This window comes from Macaca nemestrina, chromosome X (assembly GCF_043159975.1).
Source record: "Macaca nemestrina isolate mMacNem1 chromosome X, mMacNem.hap1, whole genome shotgun sequence".
Classification (NCBI taxonomy): Eukaryota; Metazoa; Chordata; class Mammalia; order Primates; family Cercopithecidae; genus Macaca; species Macaca nemestrina.
Window position 1 is genome coordinate 134,392,110 of NC_092145.1, and position 19,162 is coordinate 134,411,271.

General features: G+C 41.1%; 1 protein-coding gene across 2 annotated transcripts; it reads right to left on the reverse strand.

The window, feature by feature from the left end:
* Positions 1–1,337: 1,337 nt before the first annotated feature.
* On the reverse strand, positions 1,338–3,550 carry LOC105499110 (MAGE family member B5). 2 transcript variants are annotated; one of them, XM_011771576.2, is made up of 2 exons: positions 3,415–3,550; positions 1,338–2,523 (listed from the first exon to the last, which is right to left on the reverse strand). In XM_011771576.2, the coding sequence occupies exons 1-2, from the start codon at positions 3,501–3,503 to the stop codon at positions 1,584–1,586; spliced, it is 1,029 nt and encodes a 342-aa protein (XP_011769878.1). In that variant the 5' UTR covers positions 3,504–3,550; the 3' UTR covers positions 1,338–1,583. The 2 variants fall into 2 exon arrangements, with proteins under 2 accessions (XP_011769878.1, XP_011769879.1); XM_011771577.2 differs by having other exon boundaries at positions 1,338–2,578; positions 3,415–3,500.
* Positions 3,551–19,162: the final 15,612 nt, after the last annotated feature.

Below are 19,162 nucleotides of genomic sequence, written 5' to 3' on the forward strand. Positions count from 1 at the left end.
CTTGGGGTCTGTGCGTGGCCAGTCCCCTAGCCCACTCTTTCACCAGATATCTGTGTCTGAGTGCCTTCTTTCATCCGTCATTTGGCCAGGGTCTGCGGGTCAGACCCCAGCAGATGGTGCCCTTCGAGAGGAATGCTGCAACAAATCATGAAGGAACCCTCCAAAATGAAGGTAAGGAGACTGTGCAGTCAGTAAGTCAGTAAATCGATAAGTCATCGGTGCCTGCTCAGGGTTTCCAAGTTTGAGGGAATTGTTCAGGCTAAGGTTTCACCATGGGACAACAGTTATCAGCTCAACAGAAACAGTATATAAAAGTATTGAAACAGCTGCTTAAAGCTAGTGGAGCCTCGGTTTCACAGGCTCAATTAAGGGACCTAATGCAAACTGTTGTATCTCATAACCCATGGTTCCCAGAAGAAGGTATGCTAGACGTAGCATACCTTCTGGGAACAAGTGGGGAGAAATCTTAAACAACATCATGTGTAAGGGCAACGGGTCCCAGTAACATCTTTAACATTATGGGCTTTAGTTAGGGCGGCTTTGGTCCCGTTATACACAGAAGAGCCTAAAAAGGGGAGGGAAGAGGAACCGTCACCTACGTTACTGCCTCCTTATCCCTTACCCCCACTATCACCAGGCCAAAATAACAAAGAGGAAACAGAGGTTTTGCCTGAGCCCCACTTCCAATAGATAGGAAAAAAGACAAGGGATACACTACAGCTATGGGACTCTGTCTTAGGCAAGCGGCATTAGAAGGGGAGCTCTTAGCCTGCCTGGCAGTATATAGTATTAGGCCTTAATTTTGGAGTTTACACTACAGTTCAGTTTTCCATTAAAGGGTTTTCTCTCTCAACTTTGAGATGCATCATCTGAGGGTTCTCACCTCTGCTTACCAGTTTCATAGCCTCATCTAGCACGCCCATGCAGCTAATTTAAAAGTTACAACACATTGACTTTCAGTTTCCCAAAACTCAAACTGCCTTGCCTCATGAAATTTATGCTTTACTGCTCTCAACTGGAATGCCCCCTTCTCATCCATCCTTTCTGCTTTCCTATAAGTCATAGAGGGTGACTCAACATTTACTTTATATGACTGCAGCTTTTAACCTCAAAGATTCTATGGGCAGAAGCTGGGCCTTTATCTGAGCAGCTCCAGTACTGTTACAGAGCCTTCCAAAAAGCAGATACTCAAATGATGTTTGGGGAATATAAGAGACAGTGAGCAAGAGATCTAACTTATTAAATTTAATTTGTCCTATATTGTTAATCTAAACATATCAAGGCATAAATCATTTAATTTTACAAAACAAAAGACAAAGAAATGAAGAAAACCAAGATCATGTTTTATTATTTTTTTCTATTTCACTATCTCAATTATTTTACTGGGGGTTCTTTGGTATTTCAAAAAAAAAAAAAATCCCTTTTGGTGATGTTATATTTGCTTGACTGGATGAAAAAAGCTTCAGACTTCAATAGGATTGAGAGAAGCTGCTGAACTTGGCCCTGAGAGAGTCTTGGCCACTGCAGTAGTGCCAGTCTCGGCTGCATCTCTGGCTTGGGCTCTCTTCCTCATCTTACAAATCTTACAAAGTCTCTTCATATTGTGATGAGAAGGCACCTGGAGCAATATCATTGACCTTGGCCAAATATTCCAGGACTCTTATCTTGCTGGTTTTGGTGTAGGCTTTTGGATCACAAAGGAATTTATAGCGTGCAGGATAGCTGCAGGGCACCCAGTGGTACTCCAGGTACTTTAGCCTCACGAAATCCTGAGTGATGAGCTTCCTGGGCTCTCCATAGATGTAGTGCTTCTTCCCATCATATATTTGCATCACACCCAGAAATTTCCAGATATCCTCCTCATTGGCACAGTTGCCTTTCAGGAAGATCACAACCAGGAGAGTCATGAGGAGACCAGTCTTGGGTAACCTTTTGCCAGCATGAATCCTCCCACTGTTGGGGAGTTTCAGCTTGCTGACAGGGTCATATAAGTAACAAGTTGGGTGGACTTCCTTCAAGTCATCTGCAAAGACAACCTCAATGTGCTCAGAAGCTCTTCTGAGAATCTCAGCAAACTGGTTTTGGTATCTTGGGTTGACAATCTTCAGCATATCTTCCTTCAAAATACACTGTTTCATTTCGAACTTGTAGAGCAGGAACTGCTCCAACAAACCCACCTTTATATTTATGAAATTGCTGCATGAACTCTCAGTGAAGGGGGAGACCTCTAAGGAACATGGGTACTCCTCATCTCTACTGTTAGCCCCTTCGTCAGATCCTGTGTTAAAAACGCCTGCAGAAGTCATGGTACTGGATTTGCAAGGCTCCTGAGAAGTGCCACTTGACTCAGCAGCAGATGAGCTCTGGGGAATATCCCCAAGAACAGGAGAGGAAGTGGGGAGGGGCTCATCTTCCACTTCTTCACTGACCTGAGCTCCACTCTGAACCTGAGAGTCATCTTGGATCTGGTAGTGTTTCTCACAAATGTGGAGCTTACTGTTCTGATCCTGAGACATGTTGACTCTGATAAAGGATAGCAGGCAGGAGAATGAGTAGGAGAACAGGTCAAGAGAGTCCACTGGAGGAGGAAGATTGAGAGGGTCTGTGCACCTTCAAAGTGGAAATTCTACCGTAGTTATAATAAAAACAACATTTGCAGTTTTCCATGAAGGAACTGCTCTAGGAACACACTGAGATTCTGTTATCCTGATCAATGTGCCCCGCTTGGGAAACCTTTGGAGGAAGTTAGACTGAACCATAGGCTTTAGCCTGGTAGCCCTGCCTCAGGCATACTAAGGTGACATAGTGGCTGCCAGTCTTCTAAGTTGAGGGGTCCTTTTACTTCACATTCAAGACAATCATGCCAACTGGTGGCAGGTCATGAGAACCATTTCCTCTGAAGTTATATCACAAACCTCTCTGGGACCCATAAGAAGGATGTGAAGGGGGTCCTCAGCTTATCACTGCTGTTTATGTGCCCACAGTGCTGACTGTTGAGTAGGTAATTTTCCATCCTGGCCTTTCTGGGATCCTCAGTCCACCCTTGGGGGTCCTTACATTGGCATATAGGGCCTAGGAGCCCAACTTCCTTCATTTGAATGTTGATTACTGCACCTTCAGACTAAGGATGTCACCTCCCATAGACCTGACATAAAGAGATGGTAGAGAGCTTCAACTTCACAACCCTGCCCTGGCCCTTCAAGCACTGAAACCAGGGTAGGGCCAGATTCTTTTTTAACTCTTCTATTTAGTGGTAGATGGTTCCTTTAGCACTTGCTTTGACCCCTGGTATGGTCTGGAACTTCTCCTTCCCTTGTCCTAAGGCCTATGCCCTCATACTAAAGAGAAAACGACCCTGAAACATGCCCTATGGGGAACGTGAGGATCTTCTCATATGTTCTCATTTGTTCTTACCTGTCCTCGTTGTCCCAAGGCTGAGAGTAACAGTTGAATTCTGTGGTGTTCCCACTCATAGTGTATGTGGTCCCCTCAGTTATTAGCATATTCACTGTGGCCTCTGGAGAAATCTGGAAATCCTCTAACTGCTGACCTTAATTCACAATCAGACCAACTTCCTTCCTTCCTTGTGACATCATATAAGGAAGTATGTCACATCATGTCAACAATGCCCATGTATTCCAGGGCTACCAGTAAGGGTGGGGCTCTGTGTGGTTCTCTTAGTTCTGAGGGTAGAAGGTTTCCTAAGCCCTCACTAGGGGCCATCACCTTGATTCATGGCAGGGCCTTGGACTCTTTTTGTTGACTTGAGGACCCTACCCTCAGACTAAGCCCTCATATGTCTGAACTTTTTTTGCAGAAGTCAGCCTGACAGCCCTGCCCAAGGCCATCCAGGGTTGATGGCAGGGGGAGGTTCTGTGCCACCTCCCTATTATAGGGTCTGTGGTCCCCTCAGTCATCACTCATGATTTTGCATTTGATTCCTGGCAGGGCATGGAACATCTCCCTCTACTGTCTAAGTCTCAAAACCTTAGAACCAGGTTCCTACTCCTTGAGGTCCCAGAATGAAAACAGGAAATGCCACCTGTCTGTGCCCTCCCAGGGATGACATCAAGATTTAGGTTCCTTGGGGCTATCTCTGTGGAGGGTAGAGGTCTGCCCTCAGTCCTCACTCAGGGTCCTCACCTTGACTCTTTGCAGGCCTTGAGTTTCTTCTTTCAACTTTAAGTCACTCATGTAGACTAAGGATCTTATGTTCCTGAGAACACTGAACAGTAAGTGAGAAGTAGCCTAACAGCCCTGCTTCAGTCTTCCAGGTCTAAAAGTAGACACAGTCTGATCTCTGTTGCTCCATTTACTATGGGGCGTTTGTTTCTTTAGTTCTCATTCATCAATCTTCATCTTGGTTTCTAAACTTTCCATGAGAGGCTTCTGGAGAAATGCCATGTCATTCCAAACTCTTCATTAGTTTTCCCTCTGCAAACGTTGCAGAGAATAGGATGTGTCCTAAGGATGATGTGAGATGGGAAATCTGAAGCACAAAGCAGAAAGCCTTGGACAGGTGTGCTTTCAGAGAAAGAAAAAAAAAAAAGAAAAGAAAACCATTGTTTATACATACCTTCCTGTCACTAGGCAGCCTCAGCTTCTTATGTAACTTCTGTTCAAATATATCCACTTGCTACAGCGAAGAGGCTGAGCCAAATGATTTTGTGAGTCCCTAGTCTTTTGAGGTTTCTGACATTGACTTTGCAGATAATGATATTGTCAACAAATATCTCTTTCTTTATTCACAACTTGGATTTATTTTGGTATTTTTATTGCTTATTCCTTGGGCTGCGTATTCCAAAACAGTATTTGGGGTTTGAAGTCTTGCTTTGTATCACCTGAGATATATTTTGAAGTAGTGAGTAGAAAATAAGTAACACAAGGTCTGCTTCAGGCTGGAAGAAGTGGGGCAGTTGTGGACTCTAGAGAAATTCAGAGGCAGGGTCTAGTCTAGTTCTGTTGCTTGCCAGTCTTGTGAACTTGAGAAAATTGCAAGCTTTTAACATGCAAAGTCAATTCGATAAACGCCATCTTATAGTATTTAGGTGTGTGTATATATATATGTGTGTGTGTGTGTGTGTGTATAAATATATATATATATATATTTCTATGTAAATCGCCTGACACAGTGTTAGGTAAACTTTGGATGTTTAATGAATGGTAATTATTACTAAACTTCATTTGACCCAAAATGATGACAATCTTCCCTTACAGAATTTTATTCCCAGAATATATTAGAGATTACTCCAAATAACATAGAAATCTGCATCTGCTGAAATGCTGCCAAGCCAGTAAAACTGAGTAGTGTTTCCTCATTAAAGCATCTGTTATTTGGCTGTGGAGTTGTTGTCTTCAGCTGGAGGCAACTCAAAGTTCTTGTTTCGTGTTAGGGACCAAAAACTTCCCAGGTCACTTTTCCATCCAAACCGCCCCTATTTTCATTCACTTCGTCACCACCAAAAACCAAACCCTCCCTTAGAGTTTGACAAATTACACTCAAAGCAACCTAATTCAAATGTCCTTTTCATGGAGCAGACTCTGGCTCTCCCAGTCTATAATGGGGTGATAGTTCAGTGGCTTCTTGGCATTTTGTGTAAAAGAAGTATCACTCATGTTGCTCAGATACTCCCTGGACATCATGTGCTCAGAAGACACAGTTTGTGAACTGGGGCAACTGCACAGGTCTCTTTGCCTTCCTATCCCAGTTGGGGATTTCTTTCTGGTATACCAACAATGTCAAAATAACTCTTAAGACTTGCTTCCCTTTTCAGGGACAGCCTCTCAACTCTGAGAGGCACCATCTGAGGGCCTGGCCCATGCTCACGACTCCCACAGCCTCATCTAGCCCAACCTGCAGCTTCACTTAAATTAACTCCCATGGAGAGAATTGCAGTTTTCTAAGACTCTGAACTGCCTTCATCAGATAATTTACATTTGACTTCATTAATGTGAAATCTCTTCCTTATCCCCTCTTTTTACTTGTCATTTGTGTCTTAGATTATATCTCATCATCTTGGTTATATGTTAGTTGCTGCTTGACTCTAAAATTCTACAGGCAGAAGTTGGCTCTCCTTTTGCTTACCATCACCAGTACTATCAGGGAACCTTCCAAACAGCAGGCACTTGATTACTGGTTGGGAAACAATAATTAAATAATGAAAACAGTAAGCAATAAGTCTAATTTATTATTTTATTTTCTCATGCAGTTTCAATAAGCAAAGCAAATACAGGTTTATATAATTTAATATTACAAGCAATGAGCAAAAAGACTAGGAAACACCGCAAATGAACTACTCTACTTTTGTTTCACTATTCTGCGATCTCAACTATTTTGCTGTGGGGTTCTTTCACATTTCCGTGAAAATCCCTATTCCAATGCCACGTTACCTTATTCTGTACTAAAAATAAAATGTTTAAGATCTTTCAATTTGTCTTAAAATAACAAAACTTTTAGTCTTAAACCTGACAAACAGAAATAAATGTGTGATCTATGACATTAAGAAACTTAGACTGTGAAATAATTTAAATCTTCACTTAAAAGAAAGAACATTTTTAAAGTAATAATGAAAGCAAAAGATAAATCTACAAGTTACTCATGTATAACAGGACAAAGGAAAGATACACATCTTGTTCCCTCCAGCCTCTACTATACTGTACTACTTAAATGGCTCGCTACTCTCTTCTAACATAAAGTGAAACTTCTACTTCAGACCTCCCTAGAAATGCGAGGATCTGTAGAAAGTGACCCCATAAAGTGCCCTGGCCAAGGGAACAGTGCCAGCTCTGCGTGCAGCTCTCAGGCTCATTGCTCTCTCTACCTCATCTGTCAAAGCCTCTTCATACAGATTTGGAAAGGAAATGGGGAGAGCGTCATTGATCTTAGCCAAAACTTCCAGGACTCTCACCTTGGTGGTTTCAGCATGGGCTCGTGGACCCCACAGGAACTCATAGTACAGAGGATCACTGTTGTGCACCTGCCAGTACTCCAGGTACTCTTCTTGCACCACATCTTCTGTGACAAACTTCCGGGGCTCCCTGAAGATTAAGTGCCTCCTCCCAGCATAGATCCCTACCACATTCAGGAAATCCCAGACCTCCTCTTCAGTGGCATGTTTGCCTTTCATGAAGATCATACCCAGGAGCTACATCAGGAGACCCGTCTTTGGCAGCCCCTTGTCACCACTCAGACTTCCTTCACTGGAGAGGTCCAGGTTGCTGAAAAGGAGTGTAGGAGTCACCACCGCATTCCATTTCTTTCAATTCAACACCACAGACCACCTCCAAGAGCTCAGAGGTTTTCCTGAGGATCTCAGGGAAGTGCTGCTTATACTTTCTGCTGACAAGCTTCAGCAAATTGGCCTTCACAATGGACTCTTTCTTCTCCAGCAGGAATTGCACTAACATGCTCAACTTCCTGTCCAGAGAATCTCAGTATGTGCTCTGAATGAAGGCTGCTTCCTGGGAAGTACTTGCACTTTTCTCATCTTGACCCTTGGCAGCTACATCAGATCTTGAGCATGAAGCACCTGCATCAGGAGAGTCAGTGGGCGAAGCTCCCTGAGACTATTGCAGAATGGAGGCATCAGGAGACTTGCGATGAGTACCCCAACAAACAAGGGAAGAGGAAGAGTGAGACTCGTCTTTCTTCTCTGCAGTGGCCTAACACCCTAGACCCTTGAGATCCTGGGGCTGACCATGGGTCTCTCGGCATTTCTCACGGGCATGGAGCTTACTCTTCTGACCCCAAGTCATGATGGCTGTGGCCCGTGACAGCAGGTAGGACTGTGGGCAGGAAAGCTGGCAAGGTTGGCACCTGAACGGGAGAGAGTGACATCACGTCAAACACCTTCAGTGGAGAGGAACCATCTTGGCTTTAACCAGGACCCCTTCTGCAGGTTTCTGTGAAACAACTGCTCTAGGAACCCACAGGACTCCTGTTCTCCTGGTCAGTTTGTCTCCTTGGAATGGAGGAAGTTAGAGTGAGTATTAGACTACAGCATGACAGCCCATTTTGGGGCTTACTGAGGTGACAGCAGGGGCTCACAGTGGGGGCAGCTTTGACAGGGGTTGGATCCTCTCTGTTTACATTCATGAGCATCATAAAAATTGTTGACAAGACACAGAGCCCCACTCCCCTCTGCTGTTCTGAAATTGACACTAGGAATTTTCACAATACTAGTGAGGAGGAAATAAGGAAGCACTTCTGTCCAACACTTCACTCTGGGGACATGCAGACTGCCTAGGGCTGACAACAGCGAAGATACCTGAGTGCTCTTGCTGTTACAGTGAGAACAGTCCCCACGATAATCAGACTCCGCACCCAGACTCTTCCCACAACCTGGAAATCACCCTCACTGACCTGCTGCCATCTCCTTACAACCAGGGCCCTACCTCTCTGACTCATGGGGTCAAAGTGAGAATGCACCTCAGTCTCTAGAGACCTGCCTGGACCCCCAGGCTGATATCAGGGGCAGAGTTCAGTGTTACCCCATTCTGGGAAATGGAGTCCCCTCAATCTTAAGGAGGGTTCTCTTCTTAACTATGTAGTGCCTAAGATTTCTCTCTCTACTGACCTTAGTCCACCAGCCTTAGACCAAGGCCTTCATGTTTTTCAACCCAATGGAAAAAGTGAATGGACTTTGGGCCTAACAGTCATGCTTCGGGGCTCCTCAGGGACCAGCTCAGGGGTGGGTTGGGGCAGGGCTATGTGGAGGACACAGACCTGGTTGACTTTGCCACATGCTGAATGTAGAACCCCAAGGCTTTGGGCAAACATGGGCAATAGCCAGGGAATGGTTACACAGGCCTTGGGTGAGACTAGTGCTGTGCTGGCTTCAGGTCTGACCCAGTACAGCCATAGTGGTGGTGGCCACAGGGGTGCTTGTGTCACTCAACCCCCAGCTTTAGGTGGCTCAGAATGGGGAGAGAGAGAGAGAGAGAGAGAGAGAGAGAGAGAGAGAGACTGACTCTGTATGTCTGAGCAAGTAAGGGAAGAGAACAAGAGTCTCTGCCTGGTAATTGAGAGATTCCTCTTGGACTGTGTCCAAGACCATCAAGGCGATACCTCTACAAGTCTGCAAGAATCACAAGGTTGGACTTGGGATGCTCCATAAAGCAGAAACAGCTTGTAAGGAGACATTACAACTGATGCTGCAGAAATTCAAAGGATCATTAATGGCTACTAGAAGCAACTATATGCCAATATATTACAAAATCTAGGAGAAATGGACAAATTTCTAGATACATACAACCTACCAAGTTTGATCCTGGAAGAAATTCAAAACCTGAACAGACAAATAACAAGTAACGAGATTGAAGACACAATAAAAAGTTTAGCTGCATGTGGTCCTTCATATAAATATTGAATCCAGTCATGTCAAGGAGCATATGTTTTTTTAAATTTATTTATTATTATACTTTAAGTTCTAGGGTACATGTATATGTTTTAGATACAGAGATGTTTTTCGACTTATGATACTTTTTGGAATATAGTCCCATCATGAGTCAAAAATATTATCAATTGAAAATGCATTTAATACCACTTACAATGGGGTTACATCCTGATAAACCCACTGTAAAATTTAAAAAAAATCGTAAGTTGAACCTTATAAGTTGGAGACGATCTGTAAATATAATTTCTGCTTTTAAAATATAATTTGAAACTTTTTCTGGAGGGAGTCCTTCAAGTTGGTTGAATAGACATAGTTTATACTTAACTTTTAATGTTTTCCCCTAGTTATAAAAACAGCAAGTAAACCAGAGGCTGAATAGAGTCAGGCAAGAGGTTGACCAATATTAAAAAACAGCAACAAAAGCAACAATAAAAACCTAGAGGATGTGTATTCATTATTAGTATTATTGTGATGGTTAATTTTACATGTCAACTTGCCTGAGCCATGGAGTGCCCAAATATTTACTCAAACACATTACTCTGGGTGTTTCTGCAGGGCTATTTTTGGATGAGATTAACATGTGAATCAGTAGACTGGGTAAAGCATATTGCCTTCCCCAATGTGTATGGGCCTCAGTCAATCAGTTGAAGGCCTGAATGACAAAAACAATAACTTTTCCTTGAATAAGAGAAAATTTCTCCCTCATTACTTCATTCAAGCTGGGTCATCAGTTGTTTCCTGACTTCACACTTTAACTAAACCATAAGTTCTTCCTGGGTCTTGAGCCTGTAAGCCATTGGACTGGAACTACATCATTGGCACTCCTGGGTCTCCACCATGTTGACTCATCCTGCATATCTTGAACTTTTCATTAGGGTCCATATCAAGTGAGCCTATCTATGTCTATGTCTATTGATATATCTATATCTATATCACCTATATCTATGTCATCTCTATCATCTGTTTTCCAAATGTATGTATTTATCTATCTATATATATTTATCTTAATAAATTTTGGCTGCTATAACAGAATACCATAGATGGTGTGATTTAAAACAATGGACAATTGTTTCCCACAGTTCTGGAGGCTGGGAAGTACAAAATAGAGGCACTGGCAGATTTGGTTTCTGGTGAAGGCATCCTTCCTTGTTTATAGATGACCATCTTCTCACTGTCTCCTCACGAGAAAGAAGGGACAAAGGAGCTCTCTGGGATTGTTTTTATAAGAGCACCAATTCCAATCATGAAGGTTCTGCCCTCATGACCTAATCACCCTCAAATACCCAACCACCAAATAGAATATCTGTCTATCCATTTATCTATCTATCTATCTATCTATCTATCTATCTATCTATCTATCTATCTATCTATCTCCCATTGGTTCTGTTTTTCTAGAGAATTCTTACTAATAGAGGTATCTATATCATATTTTGAATATTTATAGCATTTTATAATCAAAGTCTGTATGTTTCATCTCTTTTGGAAAATCTTGAAAGCTTAAATAATTAATTTAATCACAAATTTACATGATCAGAAAAGGAACATTGTTGATATTCCTTTATAACAGTTATTCCAGAGTATAAACTGGCTTATAGCAGTTTATACTCTGGAACCAAAAATTAGGTGAGCAATCACAATACCTGGTTTTAAATTCCTATCACTGAAAGGGGCATTGAGGAAGGCAGAAGAGAGAGTCCTGAAACACTGTTACCCCTCACCCAGCCTCTTTCACCCCTCACACTTCCCCACAGTAGCCATGCAGTGCAGAGAGAGAATCTGTGCACTGTGGGGAGAGAACACAGTGACTGGAGGATTTTACATTGAATTTGGTGCTGCCCTGTCACAGTGAAGTATAAACTGCTGTTTATACTCTCCTACTTATATGTTAATCCTTCTACATAAATATATAGGTATACACACAAACATACATACATATTACATATATGTAGGTATGAGTGTGTGTGGCCCACAATCTCTGTACTCAAGTTTTTATTCTAATGTTCTTCCACTGTTGATTAGCTTGCAGTTTGGGGACATTATATTTAGCCATAATAATTTAGGTTTTAAATTTGGGTTATACTACTTATGCTTCTGGAAAAGAAGAATAAAAGGGAATAGATTTAACTACATACCTAAAACAACTTTAAAAAACAGACAAAAATGACAACATATCTATGTCAATTTTTAATATATTGGACATCCGGCAACAAAAGACAGTGATTCCTGTGAGACTGAAAAGAAGGTGAGCCTATAATTTCCCCAGCTTGCTGCCTTGAGCCTGCAGTTCAGGGAGGGGTAACTCAGTTGAAACCTGGCCATCTGTTGTTGAGATGAAGCTGACGGTGAGAGGAGGATCCGATGTCTAGAGTTCCTAGCACAAAGTATCTGAGAGGAGAGAGTTTCAGAGAGAGAGAATTCCAGCCTACCTAGGGGGTTCCTGTTCTCACCAGCCAATGTAAAAATCATGTCATGCCCAGAATATGAGAGGGACAGACCAGAGAGAGACAGAGAGAGAGTGTGTGTGTACTCAGATACTCAGAAGGGCTTAATCTCTGTAGCGATGTGAGATTCGTCCTAGATTTATGAAGCTCTGGTCACACCTAAGAAACTTTAAAAGCAAGAATTATCAGGACCATAGCATTTTGAACAAACTTAACTGAGTCATAGAACAAAGTATAAGAATACGAATCTATTAAAAAAATAAATATCCAGCACACTTATGCTGTACAAATGTGAGCGAGGCCAAATTCACAATACTTGGCATACAATCTAATTGCCAGACATGCAAAGAAACAGGAGAATATGTCCACTAGGGAGAATACATACATCAAAACATCATATTGTATCCCATAAATATACACAATTATTATCTGTCAATAAAAAATAGATTTTAAAAATCAATGGATTAAAATTCATCGAGAAATGACATAGATAACAAGAGCAGACAATGGCATTAAAAGTTAATGTATCTTCAATAAATGGTTGTGGGTAAACTGGATATCTATGCAAAGGAATGAAACTAGAACACTATCTCTCGTCATATACAAAAGTCAAATTTAAGTGGATGAAAGACTTAAATCTAAGACCTCTAACTATGAAACGACTATAGGTAAACATGGTGAAAACTCTCCAGGACATTGGTCTGGGCACAAATTTCTTGCATAATACCTCATTAGCACAGGCAAGCAAAGCCAAAAAAAAAAAAAAAAAAAAGGAAAAATAGGATCACATCAAGTTGAAAAGCTTCTGCACAGAAAACGAAATATTTAAAAGTGAAGAGACAATCCACAGAATTGGAGAAAATATACTCAAACTACCCATCTGACAAGCAAATCATGAACAATATATAAGGAGCTCAAATATCTCTGTAGGAAAAAATCTAATAATCCCATTACAAATGGGCAAAAGATTTGAACAGACATTTCTCAAAGGAAGACAGGCTAATTGCAAGCAGACATATGAGAAGGTGCTCAGCATCTCTGATCAACAGAGAAACGCAAATCAAAACTAGAATGAGATATCATGTCACCGCAGTTAAAATGGCTTATATATAAAAGACAGGTATTAAATGCTGGCAAGGATGTGGGGAAAAGGAAGGCTCCTACACTCTTGGTAGCAATGTAAATTAGTACAACCACCATGGAGAACAGTTTGGAGTTTCCTCACAAATACTAAAAATTAAGCTACCATATGATCCAGCAATCCCACTGCTGGGTATATACCTAAAAGAAAGGAAATCAATATATTGAAGATGTATCTGAACTCCTACGTTTGTGGCAGCACTGTTTACGATAGCTAAGACTAGGAAGCAACCTAAGTTTCCATCAACAGATAAATGGACAAAGAAAATGTGTTATATATACACAGTGGAGTACTATTCAGACATTAAGAAAGAGATCCTGTCATTTGCAACCACATGGATGGAACTGGAGATCATTATGTTAAGCGAAATAAAGCAGGCACAGAAAGAGAAACATGGCAAGTTCTCATGTATTTGTGGGATCTAAAAATTAAAACAGGCCAGGTGCAGTGGCTCAAGGCTGTAATCCTGGGACTTGGGGATGCCAAAATGGGTGGATCACCTGAGGTCAGGAGTTCAAAACCAGCCTGGTGAACATGGTGAAACTGTGTGTCCACTAAAAATACAAAAAATTAGCCAGGCGTGGTGGTACACACCTGTAATTCCAGCTACTTGGGAGGCTGAGGTAGGAGAATCACTTGAACCTGGGAGGCGGAGGTTGCAGTGAGCCAAGATTGTGCCACTGCACTCCAACCTGGGCGAGAGTAAGACTCTATCTCAAAAAATAAAATAAAAAATAAATAAAAATGAAAACAATTGAACTTATGGAGATAGAGAGTAGAAGCATGATTACCACGGACAGGGAAAGGGAGTGAGAGGAAGGTTGGGATGCTTAACGGGTACAAAAAATAGTTAAAAATAATGAATAAGCCATATTTGCTAGCGCAACAAGGCGACTATGGTCAATAGTACCTTAACTGTACATTTAAGAATGATTTAAGAATGATTAAAAGAGTATAACTGGATTGTTTATAACAATCAGACGTTAAGAAAGAATGAGATTCTGTCATTTGCAACCACATGGATGGAACTGGAGATCATTATGTTAAGTGAAATAAAGCAGGCACAGAAAGAGAAACATGGCATGTTCTCACTTATTTGTGGGATCTAAAAATGAAAACAGGCTTGGTGCGGTGACTGATGCCTGTAATCCCGGCACTTTGGCAGGTCGAGGTGGGAGGATCACCTGAGGTCAGGAGTTCAGGACCAGTCCGGCTAACATGGTGAAATCCTGTCTGTACTAAAAATACAAAAAATTAGCCAGGTGTGGCGGCACGCATCCGTAGTCCCAGCTACTTGGGAAGTCAAAGCTACAGTCAGCCATGATCAAGCCACTGCAATCCAGCCTAGGTGACAGAAGGACCCCATTTCCATGATAAAGAGCCCACTGGAACCTACTCCTGAAATAACAGCATTTATCCACTCATGAGAGCAAAAACCTCGTGGCCTAGTTATTTCCCCCTAAGCCCCATCTCCCAACACTGTTGCACTGGGGATTAAGTTTCCAACATATGATTTTTGAGGAACACATTAAAACCATATTAGTCAGGAATGACCCTCATAATGCAGGATCCTCTGAGTCCTGCTTATTATGATCAATACAATGAAGTATGAAATGACTGATGCTTGAGATTCTTTGAAAGTAGCTAGGCAAATAGGTTATTTATTTACCTTCTTTTTAAACTGGGTGAGGTGCTTGAGGCTAAGCAAGGGGTTATACTCTAGTTTCTCATGTTTGCTTGAAGGACTCTTTGGAAAACTTTAACTTAATATGCTTTATTAACCTTTTGTGCACAAAGAAGTCACTTTCTCTCTATCCAATCCTTCTCCCATAGGCCTTTGGATCACCTGAAATGAAAATCTTACACAGAGTACAGAATCTTATGCATGTACGATATCTCTTTCCCCTTTTTGCACAGCAGGTCTTTTGGTATATCTGTCTTGTTTTCCTCCCCAGCAGATACCCTTCTTCATGGCTCTTGAAGGAACTAGAGACCGTTGGCCTATGAAATTCTAAGGTGAGCCCTCAAAAATCAATGTTGGGGATAATTACTCAGTGCCAACAGAAATTCTGGTAAAAGAGAAACCTCGTGGTATTTGGGATGTTGGGAATTTTGAGTGAAGCTGACCTGACAGCTTCAGGTTTTCCAGGACTCAGGAAAATAACAATGAACTGAGAATGTATTTCTGGAGGACATGCCAAGACATATGCCTTCAGACAAATGAGTTTTCCTTTGTGCAGCTGGGGAAGTGAAGCTGACTTTGGATATCGGTAAGGAGTGAGGATAGAAGTAGGCATAAGTCTGAGGTTCTAAACCTAAGAGGCTGAGCAAGACATTTGGGAAAAATGCTTAGTCTAATTTCTTTAAAGTAGTCTTCAGCTACTCCTACCTGGTGCTGAAAGCTGCATTGTTGATATATCCTTTTAAAATTTTCAGGCCAGGCTCAGTGGCTTATACCTGTAATCTCATTACTTTGGTAGGCTGAGGTGGGAGGATTGTTTGAGACCAGAAGTTCAAGACCAGACACTGGCAACAAAGACCACACCTCTACAGAAAATAAAAAATAAAAATTAGGTGGTCATGGTGGCATCCACCTGTAGTCCTAGCTACTCGAAAGGTCAAGGCAGGAGGGTTACATGAGCCCAGGAGTCCGACGCTGCAGTGAGCCGTAATCCTGTCACAGTGCTCCAGCCTGGGCCACAGAGTGAGACCCTGTTTCTAAAACAAACACATAAATAAATAAAAATTATAAAAATTTCATCATGATGTCCCGAGATTGCTCTGGAAGTTAAGAATAATTTCAAAAGTAGAAATCTAGCTGGGCAGTGTGGCTTATGCCTGTAATCCCAGCACATTGGTAGGTGGAGCTGGAAGGATCTCTTGAGCCCAGGGGTTCAAGACCAGCCTGGGGAACATGGCAAAACCCCGTCTCTATTAAAAATATTTTTAAAAATTATCTAGGCATGGTGGAATGCACCTGTAGTCCCAGCTACTTGGGAGGCTGAGGTGGGAGGATCACTTGAGTCCAGGAAATTGAAGCTGCAGTGAGCCATAATCAAGTCACTGTACTCCAGGCTAGGTGACAGAGGAGAGACCCTGTCTCAAACAGCAATAATAAAGTAAAAATCCACAGATATACAGTTGGTTCACCTCCCAAACCAAGCACTTCTTAAAGGTCCCTCAGACCTGTGTGGAAGACTGTCCCACCCTCGAAGAGGGCTATCACATAAATCTATTCCTTCCTGGTTTCTTCATGTCCCACTAGATTTCTGCAGTCCCAATCACCCAGCCCTGTTCTTTAAAACAGGAAGCTAGATTAATTGTTGTCTTTGTGTGAATTGGCATTTCAGGGTGAACTTTCAGGAGCGTTGGAAAGTAAAAGAAAGGCTCTATCCACTAGGAAATTACCTTCCCCCACAATTTATATGTTGAAAACATGACAAATCTTGGCAGTGATAGACATCCTGTAGGCTCTGAATGCACCTTTCCCCTCTGCCCTGTGCTAAAACATTAAATTAGAAGTCCTATGGCACCATGATTCCATTGGGTAAGAGGAACAGTACTGAGGTGGAGGAAGCCACCTGAAGCAAGCAGGACCCACTCTACATCAGGAAGGGGATGTGCCTTGGATCAGATGCCCTTTGGGAGTAGAGGACCTCTGCTCTATTCTCAGAAACTGCTAGGAATCCTGTTGGAATTCTGGGCCAGCCAAGCCTCTGGTAGCTTAAAGCCAGATAGAAAGGCAGTAGGTATGATTGTCCTGGGTCTTAGCCAGTCTGTGTTTCCTTTTGTCCCCACCAGTCTTTAGAATTTTCTCTGTTGTCTGGATGAGTTCCTGCAGGGAGGAGGACAGAAAATCAGTCTCTTTGCTCTGGGAAGTCAGCCAGAGATTTCTGGGAAGATAATCCTTAAAATCAACACTTCTCAGTCTCTCCCCTTTGCCTTTCCAGAGTCTTCTTACGTAGTTACTGTTGCACTTGATGCTGTAACATCTTCCATGACTCTTACTGGCACTTTCTTGACAACCCTGGTGGCATCCCACCTATTAAAAGTTATGCTGCTTTCAAAGGAATTTGAGCTTTTAAATTAAATCTATAACCTTATAGATCCTGTAAATAGGGGGATCACAAAGATAATATCTCGTGTCATGGCAGATACTTTATAAACTGTTGTTTCCTAAATCATACTACTATCTTAGAAGTCATGCACTTCCCAGATTATTATGATCTTCAAAATGCTTTGTAAGATGGGGTGAGGGGAGTGGAAATATATATGTGTATATATATATAAATATTTTTTAAAATATCCAGGCATGGTGGTATTTTATATATAAATATATATATATTTATGTATATATATTTATATATATATTTATGTATATATATACACACACACACACACATACATAGTCATGCACTTCCCAGATTATTATGATCTTCAAAATGCTTTGTAAGATGGGGTGAGGGGAGTAGAAATGTTATATATATGTGTAATATATATATTATTTATGTACACACACACACACACACACACACACACACAGAGTATACATTTTTCTAAACTTTCTTGTGAATTCCTTCCGGAGCTTCCTGTTTGAATCATGATAGAAAAGGAACTCAAGTTCTGTGTGTAGGAAACTTGAGCTTTCTGCCTGCTGGTATTCTGGAAATTGCCTTATGTATTCACAAGCTCTAGGAGTTTTGAGGAGAACAAGCAAGAGGCACTTTATCCAGTCCCACTCATCTAAAAAAACCTATACTTTTAATGTTTAAAAAATGAGGCTTTATGGACCCCACACATTATTGTATGTGTTTTTTATAATTTGTAATTGTAAAAACGTTAAAATACACAGTTGGAAAATCAAAAGAGCAATTGGAAATCAAGTTAGCTGCAATAAAACAAGATGACTTTTGCATGTACAAAGATACTGCATGTAGACTGTGAAAATAGCAAATAAAGCTTTGATGTAAGTTAAAAATATTTTTTAACTGATAAATAAATACACAAGAGAGCATTTTTTCCTATATATTTATTGGCCACTTGTATGTCTTCTTTTGAGAAGTGTCTGTTTAGGTCCTTTGCCCATTTTTTATTGGAGTTGTTTGTTTTGTGCTTGTTGATTTCTTTGAATTCCTTTTAGATTCTGGATATTAGACGTTTGTCAGATGCGTAGTTTGCAAATATTTTCCCTCATTCTTTAGGTTGTCTCTTTGTTCTGTTGATAGTTTCCTTGGCTGTGCAGAAGGTCTTTAGTTTAATTAGGCCCCACTTATTTATTTTTGGTTTTGTTTTGTTTTCTTGGTCTATTTTTGGTATTTTGTCTATTTTTTATTTATTTTTGTCTGTTTTGTTTTTGTCTATTTTTCTATTTTTTTTTCTATTATTTGTTGTTGTTATTTTTGTTACAATTGCTTATGGTGTCTTCATCATGAAATGTTTGCTGGGACTATGTCCAGAATGGTATTTCCTAGATTTTCTTCAAGGGTTTTATAGTTTTAGGTTTTACATTTAAGCCTTTAATCCATCTTGAATTGAGTTTTGTATATGGTGTAAGGAAGGAGTTCAGTTTCACTCTTCTGCATATGGCCAGCCAGTAATCCCAGCACCATTTATTGAATAAGGAGTCCTTTGTCCATTGCTTGTTATTGTACAATTTGCAGAAGATCAGATGGTTGTAGGTGTGCGGCTTGATTTCTGGGCTCCTTAACCTGTTCCACTGGTCTACGTGTCTGTTTTGCTACCAGCAACTTGCTGTTTTGGTTACTGTAGCCTTGTAGTATAATTTGAAGTCACGTAGTGGGAGAACTCTGGCTTTGTTCCTTTTGCTTAGAGTTGCTTTGGCTATTTGGGCCCTTTTCTGGTTTCATATGAATGTTGGATAGTTTTTTCTACTTCTGTGAAAACTGTTGTTGGTATATCATTGAATTGGTGAACTGGTTTGGACAGTATGGCCATTTTAACAATATTAATTCTTCCTGCCTATGAATATGGAATGTTTTTCCATTTGTTTGTGTTGTCTCTGATTCCTTTGAGCAGTGTTTTATAATTCTCACTGCAGTGATCATTCCCCTCCCTGGCTAGATGTATAGCTAGGTGTTTTATTCTTTTTGTGGCTATTGCGAATGGGATTACATTTTTAATTTCACTCTCAGCTTGGACATTATTGATATATAGAAGTGCTACTG

Bases quoted from the DNA above. Each gene is read 5' to 3' on its own strand.
- LOC105499110 (XM_011771576.2), bottom strand. From the start codon at position 3,503: ATGCTAATAACTGAGGGGACCACATACACTATGAGTGGGAACACCACA. The intron at 2,524-3,414 runs GTAAGAACAAAT...ATCCTTTATCAG, and splicing joins CCTTGGGACAACGAGGACAG to AGTCAACATGTCTCAGGATC.